Below are 16594 nucleotides of genomic sequence, written 5' to 3' on the forward strand. Positions count from 1 at the left end.
ACTTCTGAGATTGTTTAAAATTATGCATATTGAATAAATAATGTTCCATTCGTAAATCTTGAGTATAACCAACTTTTTCAAAATTAATTTATTATGAAACATGCCCTTGCTTTTACACGTGCTTGTACACGATGGATTTTGATTTGATTAAAAAATAGTTTAACTAACAAAAATTTTCCAATTTACGAAAAATCAGAGCTTTGAATAAAACAGCATATACCCAAGGTATCACGACTCATGTTTTCATCTACACTTAGTTACATTGACGAAACTAATGGGAAATTGCATTGGTTTGTCCATTACTTATATATTTTTATGTTTCCTACTCCAATTAGATTCATATATGTATTTATATTAAATTTGTATAATTATTAATGTTAATATGAATAGTTTATTTTTTAGTAAATGATTTCGTAAACTTTACCACTGGTTGTTATAGATATAGCCGATAGCGTATTGGGCGAAGATGATGATGAAATTGTTTTATAAAGTAGGTACATTATGTTAAACTAAGAGATATTTTTTATATTACAGATAATTTAACAGTACACATTTGTTTTAATTATAGAGCGTTCCTGTTCGTGAAATTTTCTATTTCGAGCACTGGGATAAGGGTTTATATTATGTACAGGGGCGACCGAGTCCCTTGGAATGTGTCGATATTTTAATATTTCTTCCGCAAACAATGTGAAAAAATATTATAAAATACTAAATAATATAAGACAGTATACTTAGCGAATTTAATAATATCGATTGATCGTGACTAAAAATGTTATTGTAAATTCGCGAGTGGAAAACTACAAGGTTCTAAGTGTTTGTCCTTGGAGAAACAAAAATAACAATGAGGCAGCTTAGAATTATACTACTTCATTGTTGGGTTTGTTTTTTCAAGGACGATCACTTAGAACCTTGTAGTATTCGGCACGCGAATTTGGAGCAGGTTCGAGAAAACTCTGGCAAATTATTGATAGTTTGTCTATTTTTACTATAATCACTCTGATAAGGATTTGATATAAAGTTTAAAAATAGTCGTTTATTTTGTTATTCACCCTTTTAAATTTATTTACTAAAGATGATTTATTATTTATTTGCAGTCCAAAATTTAATGTGTTAATATATGCGTTTTAGTGTCTATGATCAAATCTATGTCATTCCGGCATATTATACATACATTTTGTATGAGAGCTATGACATCGTATTTGCACTCTGTGACACCCTATGACACAGGACGCCAACATAAGAAACGGATTTTTCGACATATATATGACCGATCGTCATAGAGTGTATTTGAAGCATAAGTCACGTATAATATTATCTATGGTTTCTAATGTTAATTAGTTTATGGTCATGTTTTTTTATTATTAGTCTATGGTCGATGTCATAGATGGTGATGGACTGATAAACTTGTCTATGTTGTAAAAGTTGTAAACTTATCTATGTTGTAAACACAACATGGGTAACTGAACTATTTATGTGATTTGAATTTTAACGTTACACCATACTTTCCTTAATCCCTACTCAACTGGGTTATCCGATGTACTCTCCAATGTAAAGATTGGTTCCAATTATCTCCCAAATTGTTTTGTGCACCCGTCACAATGAAATTGTCAACTAATAATGACGTCTCTGTCAATCTTGACGAATCGGACAATGATGCGGTAAGTCATTTTAACGTTATTTTGTATTTAAATCACGCAAATCATTATTATTTATTAAATAAAACAATGGTCCCACACTTATTCACTGCATTCTATGAAACAGACCATACGTAACATACTTTGAGTTGTAAGTAATGTTGTTTTCTCTTTTTGGTTATGTTCATAGTTGCTTGATTTTAAGAAAATTGTTTCTTTAATGGGTACCATTATAATACGTTGTGTTGTAAAGTGTAAATCAGTATTCTTCTTTTTTTTATTAAAGGGGTACACTACACTAGACCCTGTGTCAAAACCCCAGGACAAACCAAACATTGACATAATAATTAGAAATGGTGATCCCAATAAACAAAGTGTGACTCTCACAAGCCAGATTCATACAAATCGATTCCACTACACATTTCTATTAAATGTAGACTGATGATTCCTTTGACCATGTCCGATCCTAATACGATTATATGGGCCTCCACGGAGTGCAGGTTTATATTATCAGAAATTTGTTTTTACTAGAAATGGATGTTAGTCACTTCTTCAACCTACTGGGATCCAAACACAAATTGAAAGGACCCATGTCATCACAAACCGACGCATAAACCGCTCGGCTATTGTGGGCATGATGACTGATGATATCAGGCCCTAAATAGTCAATTATTTGAGTTACTTTTCGGTAAATCACTTAAAAGTGGCACTGTAATAAATGATTGCTAGGATTGAAACAGGCAATGTAGTAAACAATTAATACTAAGAGACTATCCGTAGACTGAAACCGCATGAGGTTTTGAACCGTGCGCCATACAAATGGTCCTTTTAGACTTCAGTTCTGTTGTCTGTTCAGTCGAGGTTTCCGTTTTGATCTGTTTAGTTTTGAAACGGCGGTGTATTTAGACGATCAGTTGTCCGTTCAGTCGAGGTTGCAATTGCTAGTTCTGTTCGGATTTGGCGGTATATATTTACGTATTTTTTATCCACTAAAAATGAATATTATTTTTATAATTACCTTCTAAACATATTGATTGGTGTAATGCAGTACCTATATTTAAATGAATTATAATATTTCAATCAAAATTAGAAAAATAGTATGAAAAATATGGCAACTTAGTAATTTACACGTCAATTTAACCAGCAACTCTAAAAACAGATACGAAAACTGATAGAAAATCCATCCTGTCTCGTCTCCATTTTGGTTTCAGTCGGCCGCTTCAGTTTTGCATTTACACGTTAGTTTATCTGACAGCTCAACGGAAACGGAGACGGATTGGATGGCAAAACTAATCATTTAAGAGCACCTTAAGTATGAATTTTGTTCATGGAAATATTTTTTCACAAAGTTTACATGATATATAAACGGATATAATCAAATGCTTATCATCATTTATGGCACTACAACTATTGGCAGGTCTCTTGTCATCTTTAAAAATTTTTTTCATCTTGGACGATCAAGTGCCGACATTCTCCAGTTGTTTTGACTGAGTATTCTTAAATCTTCTGTGGCGCAGACTAACCATCTCAGTTTTTCCATCTTCTCGCCCTCGGGGGTTATGTGCATAATTTGCCTTGCTGGTATTTCCTCCGGCATTCTGTGTATTTGACCGATCCAGCCCAGTCTCTTCATTTTCATATGCCACATGATGTTTTTGCACCGCTAGAGTGTGTACAGCTTCTCATTATACCTTGACCCCCAAATGCCATCTTCTTGAAAAGCCCTAAAGATTCTTCTTACTTGGTGAAAATTTATTTCTATAAACAGAAATACTTATGGCACATGGCTCAAAACCACGTACGGTTTCCGTCTATGGATGGCCTCTGATACAGAATTTCCGTTGGCAGAAGTAAAATTTCTAATGAATAGTAAATTTTAAAAGAATTAAATTAATAGAAGCAGATATAAATATAGCAATGAAAAAAATGCTTTAATGATAAGTAGTTATTTTTTGTTTTATTTCGTTGTCATGGATACGGATTGTTAGGTTTTATGTTATGGTATTATACCCCATTTACACATGCATGGATGTACTGTGCACAATAAGAAAATGTATGGGGAAATATGTATTATCCTGCAGTTGGCAAGATTGCGTGCATAAATCAAACAATATTGGAAGATTCCAAATTGTGATGATTTATTGCGCGCAAGTAAGATTATTTTTGATCTGCGGCTGCGCAGTAGAGCGATAGGAGCGGGGCGAACATGCTGGTAAAAAAACGAACTACTCATTTTGAGCTCCGATTTTCAATACGACCTGCCAGATAGTAGTATAAAATGACAACATCGCGTCTCGCTTACTCTTGAAGAATGAGATTGGAGAGACAGTCAGCACTTTTACGTGTAAACAGTTATTGTCATGACAGTTTAAAATAAGCACAATTGCCGACAGTAATTCCATGCATGTTGTCACCTCCGAAAGGGTGGGTAAGTGCGCTGGACCCCCCTGATGATGATGACATTTCAAGTCACGGTGGTATCGTCTGCTTCTTCTTTCGGGGACATGCTTATGTTGATTGACAACGCGGAAGTACAGGCAAAAACAGGGTGTTTATTTGTCGGAATACATTTACAGTCAAGTAGTACAGCGTAGAAAATATTTAAAAAAAAAATAATTAAATTTAAAATGGCGGTGACGTCGGCGAGCGCGACGCCACGGCCGACGTCACGCTCCTCGAGAGTTCGAAAACCGACTGACCCTATTAGGGGCTGGTAGGGCAGAGTAGGTAGTAATAATACACAACAAACAATTCACAATTATTCTATCTCTGAAAAATGACAAAAACAGCCTCTGGCATATGTACCTGGCTTGTAGGTAGGTACCTCAGGTCTCATATTTCAGACCTTTTCTAGGTACATGCTTTGGGAAGGGGCTGTGAATTTCTTGAAATTATTATTACCTTCTGCATTTCTTTGCTTGTAGGTACATATTTTGAAATATTTTAACTAGGTACAAATACATATTTTTTTAAAGTAATCTCAAATCAGATATTCTAGGTGCTAGGTACATTGTATGGCTGGGAACTTTGCTTTCAATATTTATCTAGGTAAGTGTACGAATTTAATACCTATTGGTCAAAATTGGATGAAGGCTAATGTAGGTAATAATATTAAAAAATGATATTAATAATTACTATTTGCTTACGGGCTAGAAATTTGCCTCGCAGTCGATCTGTTCATGTTTGCATGAATCAGCCCAATGATGATTCCGGCCTCATGGCCTTGGATCCTCTGAGGATGCCATGGCTTAGGCGGTATCAATGTGTACAGGCGCTATTATACCCCGTTTACACGTGCATGGATTTACTGTTGTTGACAGTAAGAAAATGTATGGGTAAACATGTATTAACCTGCAGTTGGCAAGATTGCATGCATGAATCAAAAAAGTTTGGAAGCTTCTGAATTTTCATGCGACAGTAGGATTTTTTCGATCTACGCCTGCGCAGTAGAATGATAGTGGCAAACCTGCCGGCAAAAAAACGAACTACGAATGAATTTTCAGGTTGACCGATTTTCACTACCTGTCAAATAGTACGAAATAGTACCATAAAATGACAACATCGTGTCTCGCTCACTCTTAAAGAATGAATTGGAAAAACAGTCAGCACTTTTACGTGGAAACAGTTATTGTCACGATAGTTTAAAATACTCACTATTGCTGCCTATAAATCCATGCACGTGTTCAGGCGCTATAATAATATATTGATGTCACTACTTATTGTCCGGCAACTTCATCTTGGCTACGTGGCAAATCTGTGAACTACAATCCCATCCAGTACAGCTAATCGAACTTCCGGTTTCAAATTAGGAACGCCCCCAAATTATTCATTGCATTTTTGACACTTCGTATTGGACGCATCTATCAATTTGCGTAATTTGAAGCTTTTTATATTCAAAAGATGTCTAAAACAATACGAAATGATGTTCGAATTATTATCAGTAAACTTTTGATTTATTGCGAAGAAGAAAAAGAGTCGTATTTAAAAGGCGAGTCTATACAATACTTTCAACAAGCCCATTTTACGGGTTCCTGTCATGTCAGGTATGTCAAAATTCAGTGTTGTAATACTAGAAATATTTCCCCAAATACTGGAAATTATGTTTGTATATTATAAAGTTATGTGTATCGTAATCTATTTTATTAATATTTTTAGACGTATAATAATTAAGTATAAATGATCATTAGTTAGTTAATGAATTGTCCTTGTATTTTTAAACCGATAAGTAGGTAGGTAGGTACATATTGTTTTAAAATTTATGTAAGGTGGATATAATTTAATTTATAGAAAATTATTTTCACAGTATGTGTTTCTACAAAATTTTTACTAAAAATACGATATAACGACATCATTTGTAAATTATAAAACATGTGATTGGGTCATCAATTTAATATTGAATATGTTATATCTTTCACTTCTACTTTTTTAGTCATAATTTGTGTTCTAGTTATTTAATTAATAAATACCTGCAGCAATATTATCAGTTAATGTGGGTTCAATGATACATTTCCTTCCAAATTCAATAATTACGCTGTATTAATTAACCTAATATAATATTAATAAATAAGAGGTGAAATTATTGGAAAAAAAAATTCTATTGATATTTATTGAACAATAATTAGACTTATAAATTGATGTACCTACTTATAAACTTACTGAGAATAGAATTGATATAAACTTAAAACCTAATTTCGCGGGATATGTTTTCTCAAAAAATGACAACACTGTGAAATATTCTATTCGCGACAAGGGCGACTTCCTGTTGTCGCCTTAATAATGTTGTCGTACAGTATGCACTTTAAGATAAGATGGCAATGTGTTGACGATTTATTTGCATTTGCTTACATCCAGGATGAGACTTCCAGTGTTGGGAGTACATCGACTACCGACAACACATCCCGAAGTGAGACTCCGACAAGCAAAGGCCGCAAGGGGAAACGTGGCAGAAGAAAAGTACCAAAAATAGTTAAACCACCTTTCAGATTTACGTAAGAAACAATTTTTTTTTATTTTGAAACTAGTTGAAAAGTTTTCCTCTTATATCTTGATAAATAATATTATGAAATGGATTTATTTTGTATTAATCTTTCCGGTTCCTAAAATTTTGTTTTTTTTGTTATACCAAGTGTGCCACGTAGGTCAAAATGGAGGTTTTATGGTATTTTCAGAGTTTAACACTCCACTTCATGGGGAAATTGTGAATTTATAGTTATTTAATTTATATTGTACAGTACAGAACAACGATAAATATAACTGTGACCTTTCAGGAAAAATATAAATTTAATATTGAAATTGTCCTAGTCTCTATTATGTTGATAGATTTTTAATAGCACAGATTTTCAATTCGCCAATAAATCAAATTATATGCCTAATTCCTGCATTCCTAATCGCTAGAAAGCCTCAAATAAACGGGACTTAACTCGGTGTTGCAGGCAAGCTTAGGATATCTCATCTTAATCAATATAATATGTTCAAAATGATTGGGTGACTATTTACAACGAAATAATGACCTAACCTAAATAGATTCCACAAAAAAATTCATTTTACCCCTGGCTGTTCTGTTTTGTCATGTTCTGTTTTGTCATTTTCTGTTTTGTCCGGTTACCGACTACACACGCCCAACTAAGACGGGCTACATTAGCGACTTTGGATGGTGTTTATCGCAATGTGCAACTTAGTTATTCCAGATGGTTCCGCATTACGCTCTATGTCTGAACATTCCTTAAACGCCATTGAAAATCTATTTATATAATTGTGAAGCCCTATTATTTCTTTATATTTATGTTAAACATTTGATAACTGCATAAAATATTTTTGTTACATAAAATAGTATTCTTTGAAACCTCTTGATTTAATGGTTTAGAATAATGTCATATTTTATTACTTCCATGTGCCATGGTTTTGTCACTTTTTCAAGTTATTATTTTTTCAATTTCGCCATAAAATTATCAGTGAAATTGTTGTTTAACTATATACAGTAGAAAATTATATTTGCAATCTCGGTGGACTCAAATCTGACATTTGACAATAATTAGAGATTTTGTTATTCATAAAATGGGCACGATTTATACATTCTAAGTTAATTTATTCCAAAGATACCCTTCCTTTACCATTCAAATAATGACAAAATATCCTACTAATTATGATTTCTTTATAATACTTATCGACCTTAGAAAGAGGTGGTATTTTTTTAAAACCTGCATATTCTTTGTTCCGTTCCTACGTCATAATGGCCGGTCGATCCGCTTCAAATAGACGTGGTTTGGTCTTGACATTGATAGTCTGAATTTTTACTTTCTATTATCAATAAATAACGTAAACATATTGATATTGTATTCTATTACCTATTATGTTTATTAAGGCGTGTATTATAAATTCAACTAGAAAGCACATTAAAATAACAAACACCTCACAAAATACTTGACGTTTCGACATTTAAATGAGTTAAATCTTTGTAATTGTTACATACTTCTTCAGATATGAAAAAAAAATTACAACTATACATATATTTTTGCCGGTAGATTACGAATCGCTTCGTGACCATCGAACAGCCTTAGTAAATGACTCGATTGATATTGTGCTAGTTCACTTCAGCCCATTCTAATCTCAATGCTGAATGATCAAATTCCAGGTGCTTTGCTAAAGAAGATCATGGGCAGCCATTGTTTGGGGCCCAATTCAACCACCACCTTGGACCAGATCAGCCCATGATATTCGCTGTGGTGGGCAGCAATAGAGTTTCCATATATGAATGTCCCGAGAGCGGCGGAGTCAAGTTACTCCAGTGCTATTCAGATCCAGAGGTATGTTGATTACATTATTTTGATTTAATCCTCATAAACTTACAGGGATTTCACACTGAGGTACTGAGTTTACATTGAAGTGAAAATAATCTACATGTATCGCTTTGTGTCTGGAATTTATATGTATACATTTAAGCTGTACTACAGTTCATTGTGAGCTGTCGTAAGGGAAAGAGATATCCATATAGCAATGAGCATTCGTGGAGTATTGCAGACAGTAATATTTATATTTTTATTAGATTCAATAAGGACATTACATAACGTTAGACATAACTATCAAATATTTGATAGTTACGACTTGATGCATACGAGCACCTACTTGCTAACCTACTTTTGAACCATTCAGTATTTATATAAATATATACGATATGATTGTATTTCTTATTAAGTTACCTACCTGTTTTGTTCTGTATTTCCCTTGTATTCCGATGGTTTTTATAATGTATTTTTAAGTGTTTTATTTAGACATGTTTTGATCTCAATACTATACATACGCCTATTAGTTTCTGATACAACGTAAAACACTACTAATATTGAATGCACATTTTTTTAGGGATTGCAATACCGGTATCTCAGCATTTTTCGATACCGAACTACCGTTTTAAAAATCAGACACTAGCGATATATGTATTCGGTATTGACAGTGGAAACATAATGTATTAATTAACATAGAAGGCTTAACCTGACTTTTTTTTTTGTCGGATTATGCGATGTCTGGCTTACTTCCGTGGCACTTCATCGTCCTTGGTGACCAGCAATGACACATGCTATAAAATATTAATATTTTAAAGAGATTTTTACATATATTATATTTATTGGTTTTTTCCAATTATTTTACGAATAGGTACCGGTATTCAATAGGAAATACCCGTATTGGTATTTGCATCCAGTATTGCAATCAATAATTTTGTTTACGTGACAAATTTTAATGCTCACAGATGTATATATTGAATATAACATATTCTTTAACACCTGTTTAAGTTTATCCCATATTTCTCCACACTCGAGTTTTAAACCTTGTTACTGTCTCACACAGAAGGCAACCCATTTCCCATTATTTTTATATTCCCTGATTAAAACTAAGTCAATATATTTATAACCTTTCACAGGCAGATGAAAATTACTACACATGCGCCTGGTCTTATGAAGAAGACACCGGCCATCCGCTTCTGGCGGTCGCCGGATCTCGAGGCGTGATCCGAATCTTCAGTCCCGCTGCGCAATCCTGCATCAGACATTTCATTGGCCACGGCCATGCCATAAACGAAGTCAAGTTTCACCCCAAGGATCCCAACCTGCTTCTCTCTGCTAGTAAAGACCATGCGCTAAGGCTGTCGAATATACAGACGGATGTTTGTATCGCCATTTTCGGAGGCGTTGAGGGACACAGAGATGAAGTCCTGAGTGCTGTAAGTAGACATTTCAGAAGGCTTACGCATAGTACAGAAGGATGTTATAAATACGATGTCTCGATGCGTAAATTATAAAATTATTTATTATAATCAACCATAGTAATATTAGCATTAATACTTTGGACGCGGAAGACGCACACGGCGGGTAATGACCAGGCGGCCGATCGATGTAATTAACGTGCATTTTAAAGGGGGCAATTAAAATCTCATTATCTATTCAGCAGCGAATGCGTTAAACACAGGTAATTAGTATAACATATTATTAACAATTAGATTCTTATATACTTCTTTTGTGCGCCCACTTCTTGAATACTTTTTTACAATACGACCCCCCCTATTACATAATATAAGGTTCACATCCAAACTATTGAAAGATGTCAACGTAAATTTTTACGTTTTATCAACATTAAACTTGGTATTCCAGCCGAGTCTATTGTCTAAAGTAATTTGTTAGAGATAACTCATCTGTCCACATTAAAATCAAGGCGGCAAATAGCTGACCTTTTGGTTAAGTTTATAACCTGAACTGTTGGGTGTTAAGGCTGATTTTCCAGTCACGCTGATCGGCGAGTATTATGTATTATCACAATGTAGCGTTTCCTAACAAAGCTGATTGCTGAGCACTGAATAGCATCGGTGCCGACAGTACGCGCCTTCTCTGCCAATGAGTGTTGCAGTGAGTCTGGCCTGACAGTCAGCGCCGAGCAGCTACGCATCGTCGTCAGCGCCGATGGTCAGCGTGACTGGAAAAACAGCCTTGGGGATCGAGGTGGAGGTGATGAAATGATACAAGGCAGTGGTAGTAGAGATGGGTGTAAATGTTTATTGTCTTGATGCAGAGTACAGAGAGAGTTACAATGGTTGGAGTAAGATAACGGTACAGAGTATAGCGGTGAGCTGGGTGCTCAGACCGAGCCGCCATCCGGTAGTGACGATAATCGAGACGAGCTCGGGAGTTTGTGTTCGAGAGACGAATGTCCAATGACGAGTGTGGAGTGACGAACTCGAGTGGAGTGGTTCTTATCAATCATCCTTGGCTATTTATATAAAAGCAATCAATACCGAGCCACGAGGTTATTATTGAGAAACCAGTTGACCGCAATGTCTAACGATTACGAGATATTTTGATGAGATAGCCGATTGTTGCTACCTTTAATAAAATCGCTGATGCACGATGAAGCAATTGATAGTTAAATGACTTGTTGATTTTATGTTGTCGAAATTCGTGCTGACTGAGTATAAGGTTATTGATCACTATAGGTGTGAGTTTGTTTCGTGTCCCTACTAGGTCAACAAAAAATTGCAACCCTTTACACGTTGGTTTTTTAGAGTCAACTTCTCTGTTTATTCTTCAATACCAAGGATTCGTTTATTGTATAATAGTTCTTCTATTGACATGATCAATACCTCCTGTCAGGTAATCAGGTATCTCGACAAATGATTTTTTTCTGGTGTCCACCTGCTCCTCTTTTCATGATTTGATTTACTGCTTTTATGTTAATGTACTTTTATATCATCATCACTATAAGTGGCCCAATAACCCAGGGAAGGTCCTAGCTTTCTCCAAGAACTTAACTTCTTCCATCTCCCCCTACCTTGGGACAATTTTGTCCAGGTGTCTGGACCAGCCGCTCCAGCATCTCTGTTGACACTGTCCAACCACTGGAGTCTAGGCCTGTCAACAGACCTTTGACCGTCCGGTCTGGTATCCAGGATTACCCTCGGCTGTTGGGCACTGTCCATTCTTGTTTTATGGCTCGCCATCAAAGCCTGCAAAGTTTAACGAATGCAACTTATATTTTATTTTAAATTTAATGATAAATTCTATTTCGTTGTATAAATAATTGTACACGATTTAATTATTTATTATTTTTCTGTATGTTGTTTCACTGTTGCTAATCTAAGGCCACATGTTGGACATTCGGATCGGAAGACCGTCTTAGTTGTAATGTCTTGTATTATTTCTTTAGGACTTTGATATGAACGGCGAAAGAATTATGTCGTGCGGGATGGACCATTCGCTGAAACTGTGGAGACTGGACAAGCCTTCAATGCACGAAGCCATCAAGCAGAGCTATAGCTTCAACGCCAACAGGAGTTCCCGCCCTTTCAACTCCTTGAAGGAGCACTTTCCCGACTTCTCAACCAGAGACATTCACCGCAATTACGTGGACTGCGTGCGCTGGATGGGAGATTTGATTTTATCAAAGGTAAGTACAAATAAATAACTACAGAATTAAATAATTGAGTGGCTGAAGATTTAATGAGTAATTGGGAATTGGACGATTCGGTCCTGCCAGGGTAACTGGACCACAGACATCTACGTATTCCAAAGACATGTTTATGGTGTGCTTTTACATTCCAATATTCCGCTGAACTGCAGTGGTACACATGCCATGGTTACTGCTATACAAAACGTTACCATCAATCGCATACTCACTATCCAGGTGTTCATTGCTGGGATGGTTTGGACAAGGGGATATCCAGCAGGGAATAGGTGATTCAAGCTGCTATTCAGCTGAGTGGTTCACGACAATATCTTTGAAGTCTACAAAATAAATTTTTCTATTTTAATATGTAATGACAATAGCTTGTTCTAAATATGTCATGTGTTTATTACAGTCATGTGAGAATGCTATTATCTGCTGGAAGCCAGGACGCTTGGAAGATAAAGAGCTGAAACCTGGCGATAATTCCGTCACCGTGGTTCACCGCTTTGACTATAAGGACTGCGATATTTGGTTCATCAGATTTGCCGTTGATTTTTGCCAAAAGGTACCCAAATCATTTTACTAGATTGCGGGTGGGTTTGAGAACTACTTTCATTTTTTCTTTTGACCAGATCATATGCGCCTCCACAGAGTGGAGATTTTGTATTAACAGATTTTTGTTTTTACGAGAAATGAATTTTAGCCATTTACTCAACCTATTATGTCCATACTCTGACTCCACCAACTTTAAAAGTCTGCCGCTTGATTCTAATAATTATAATAGGATTTATAAAATTAAATAAAATGCATCACTTGTCTTCACTGACATAGGCTGGATCTAATAATTTTATAATTGTAACCAATTACAAACAGCCTCCTATGATAGCAAAATTTGTTTGGATGTGTTGGTGTACGGAAAGATGAAATATAGAGAAAGAGTCCCGAAATACGAGGGTTTTCCGTAAAATAAGGTCTCCAAGGCGCTGGAGTCGCGAGGAACGCTTTAATGCAAAATCCGGCAACACTGGCGTGTAGCTTGGTTCCCCGCCTACAAATCCTCACCGCTCCGAGCTGTCTTGGTTTGGTAGCCATTCGCGATGGAGTTTCCACTCGCTGCTACTGCCAGGTGTGAGTTACGTTCCGTTATTCGTTTTTTGTGTGCTAAGGACACTACGCCTATAGAAATTTATCGACAGTTATGTGAAGTCTATGGACATCAAAAATGTGCAAAAATGGTGCAGAGAGTTTAAAAACAGACGTCCATGATGAACAGCGTGCAGGACGTACGTCGGTTTCGGACGAAACGATTGCAAAAGTGGAGAGGGTAATGCTTGAAGATCGACAGTAATAATAAACGCTGACTGCTACTGTAAAACTTTGAAGAACGTTTGCCGTGCAATTCAAAACAAAAGAAGGGGCATGCTGACGAAGGGAGTGCGTTTTCACCAGGACAACGCTCGTCCCTACACCGCCCGTGCAACAACCGACCTCATCAACCAATTTGGTTGGGATAATGTTACACACTGCTCCTACAGCCCGGACCTAGCACCAAGTGATTATCATCTCTTTCTTGCGTTGAAGTCAAACCTGGGTGGGACAAATTTCAGGACCGACGAGGAGTTGAAAGAAGAGGTTGTACGCTACCTGCACGCCGCGGCGGGAGAGTTCTATGACATGTAAATACGAAAAATGCTACACCGCATGGAAAAATGCATCGATCGCAACGGGGATTATGTAGAAAAATAATAGAAAGTCCAGGCTTTCCAACAATTGAATGTAGTTATGCAGAATGTAACCAGTCCACAATAATGTCGAGCTGAGATAATCGCACTTTAGTAACAACATGATTGTTAAAAATGTAAAATGTCAAATTGTAAATAGTATTTTATTTCAAGATTATTTTTTTTTGCGGCTTGGCTATTTTCAGCAAAATGTAGAGAAAACCTTCTCGCATCTGATCTATATCAAATCTCATTTTTTTATTTTTTGTGGATTGGTTACTTTCTGCATAACTACGTTCAATTATAATTCATTGCAAATAAATGTGTTTTTCTTTGTCAAAAATAATTGGAGACCTTATTTTACGGACCACCCTCGTACTATGCATAAAAAATTTAAATTTGTAAATCGTTCACATGGCAGCTAAATTTTCGTACAAGTTACCTTTGCCACGCGTGTCATAGACTCACCAACCCTGTCCTAGATGAATACCATAAAAACATACAATTCACAACATAAAAAAAAAATTGTTGGGTTTGTGCTATTGTTTGGAATTAAGTTTTTGATTGCTTGTTTTCAGACAATTGCTCTTGGAAACCAGATAGGAAAAACAATCGTCTGGGAGTTGGACGATGTGGACCCAGCCCTCACCCGAGTCTCCACGTTGCAGCATCTAAAATGCATGTCGGCCGTCAGACAAGTCTCCTTCAGCAGAGATGGAAACGTGTTAATTTGTGTTTGTGATGATGGAACTATTTGGAGATGGGATAGGCAAACTAATTGAACATTGCCATATTTTTATGATCAGTGTAAAATCTTGTGAATTGTGGATGGTAGTTAAGAGGGAATGTAATAGATACTAGGGACATATAGTGATGAATTTACAAAACATGCAATTTACCGATAAATTAGTTTTAAAAGTGTTTAAATTAATTACTAACAACAATAAGAAATATTCTTTTAAGGTATTTCCAAACTTGTGAGACAACCGCAGGTTTTATTTTGACAGTCCACTATGTCTTTACACATTAGTGTTTTTTAGAAGCGCCACACATGCCGGCTTCCTATTTATATACATACATACATATAAATGTGACGCATTCATACTTGAAGAAAAATTGGAGCCTTTTTTGGGACTCACGTGTATGCCGGCGTTTTTATAATGAGTTTGTGGCGCTTGTAAAAGGCAATAGTGTTTAAGGAGGCTTATGCACTAAAAATATATATCGGTTTAATGTACATTAATACGTTGTCTCGACCACGGCAAACAATTTTTTTTAATTAACCACAAGATTAATATCTTCTGCTACCCAAAACTACCAGTGTCTCCAGGTTGATCTGGTCCAAATAACTGCAGAATGCATCTCAGATATATTGTCGAGAGCCGTTCCTTTATCGGTAGTCTCTGGATAATTGACTGATTAGTTCTGTGCTCTGTCCAAAAAATATGAAGCATTCGGCGCCAACACCACATTTCGAAGGCACCAATTGCCTCCTCTCCTTTGGCCTATAATTAATACATTTTATTCTAAAATATTCGATTTTTCTAAAAATATGTTTTTAAGATGAAATTCTTCATGCTTATATCTAATCAAGATACCCTATTGTGGCGACAATGTTTTTTTATTTTTGGTAATTTTTATGGTGGAACCATAATTTAAATAACAATTTAAATTGTCTGGAATTATAGTCAATTATACCCTATCTCCCTGTGCTACTCTGACAAGTAGAATTTATGAAACAATTCATAATTTCATAGTATATTCAATTGTGTGTATCGCAATTCTGCCATTAGATGTCTTCGTCAATAGAATGTTTTAGCTAGCTAAGGTCCATATCTACTACTTCAGTCAAATTTAAAATAGACCCCGCATTCTCTATAGTTTCGAAACTTATTTCATTGTTCATGGTTGTTTTATTTCTATTTGTTGAATAATCAAGAATTTAACTGCCCCGCGCGGGACAATTTATTTTTGCTTAACAAGTGGGACATCTCGCAAATATCGGAACGTCTGGCGACGCTGACTACAACCCAATGTGGCTCTTGGCTGCATCAAGGAAACATCTCCACTCTCCCTCAAATTCTGCACAGTCCACCCCTCAGTTTAAGTCTGTTGAAGAGGAGGTATTTCATTGTTTGGGTGTTTTATATCCTAAGATATGGCCTGCTCAACCACCTCAGATATCGAATTGAGTGGTTCAAATATTAAGATTTTTAATCCATCGTATGTGAATGGTACTTGTTTTGTATTGAATTATTTTTAAGTAATTGTAAAATGAATGATTGCTTTCAATGCAGTTTATAATATTATGTATTAATACTGTCTTGCAATCTGATTTTTGTCTAAATAATGTTTTATAAAATAAACATTGATTTTTTAAACAAATATGTTTGTATTTCATAACCTGCTTTTGTGTGTAATACACATTATTCAATAATTTATTCCCAAATGATTTAATATGACTTATTTACACGGGCATAGTGCTAATCATTAGTACTCACTACTGAAATAACATATAAACAGGCCGAATTCGTAATAAGCTTATAGTATTCGGCGTGTTTACATGTGTTGGTATTAGTGCGAATAGCGAGTTTCAACACTAACTCATGATAAATCGATACGATCTGGGGGGCTGAGAATCTGACAATCATTGTAAAAACAATGATTTGCTCATGTGTTATTATGTATTCGAATCAACTTTTTACATTAAATCTTATTGTATCATTTGTGAATTATACCCAGTGTATTTGATATGGTCATCCTGTTTATTATACTTACCTTACAATTAACCGGATGTATGCCACAAACGCGTTT

General features: G+C 35.6%; 1 protein-coding gene across 1 annotated transcript; it reads left to right on the top strand.

Moving 5' to 3' along the window:
* Positions 1 to 1438: 1438 nt before the first annotated feature.
* On the top strand, positions 1439 to 16165 carry LOC147073206 (polycomb protein EED-like). The gene is made up of 7 exons (XM_085945231.1): positions 1439 to 1658; positions 6486 to 6622; positions 8266 to 8437; positions 9547 to 9846; positions 11820 to 12059; positions 12472 to 12624; positions 14359 to 16165. Exons 1-7 carry the CDS (start codon positions 1599 to 1601, stop codon positions 14560 to 14562), a joined length of 1266 nt encoding a protein of 421 aa, XP_085801357.1. The 5' UTR covers positions 1439 to 1598; the 3' UTR covers positions 14563 to 16165.
* Positions 16166 to 16594: the final 429 nt, after the last annotated feature.

The sequence above is a fragment of the Rhyacophila brunnea genome, unplaced genomic scaffold (assembly GCF_057557595.1).
Source record: "Rhyacophila brunnea isolate RB1 unplaced genomic scaffold, BYU_Rbru_1.0 scaffold_18, whole genome shotgun sequence".
Classification (NCBI taxonomy): domain Eukaryota; kingdom Metazoa; phylum Arthropoda; class Insecta; order Trichoptera; family Rhyacophilidae; genus Rhyacophila; species Rhyacophila brunnea.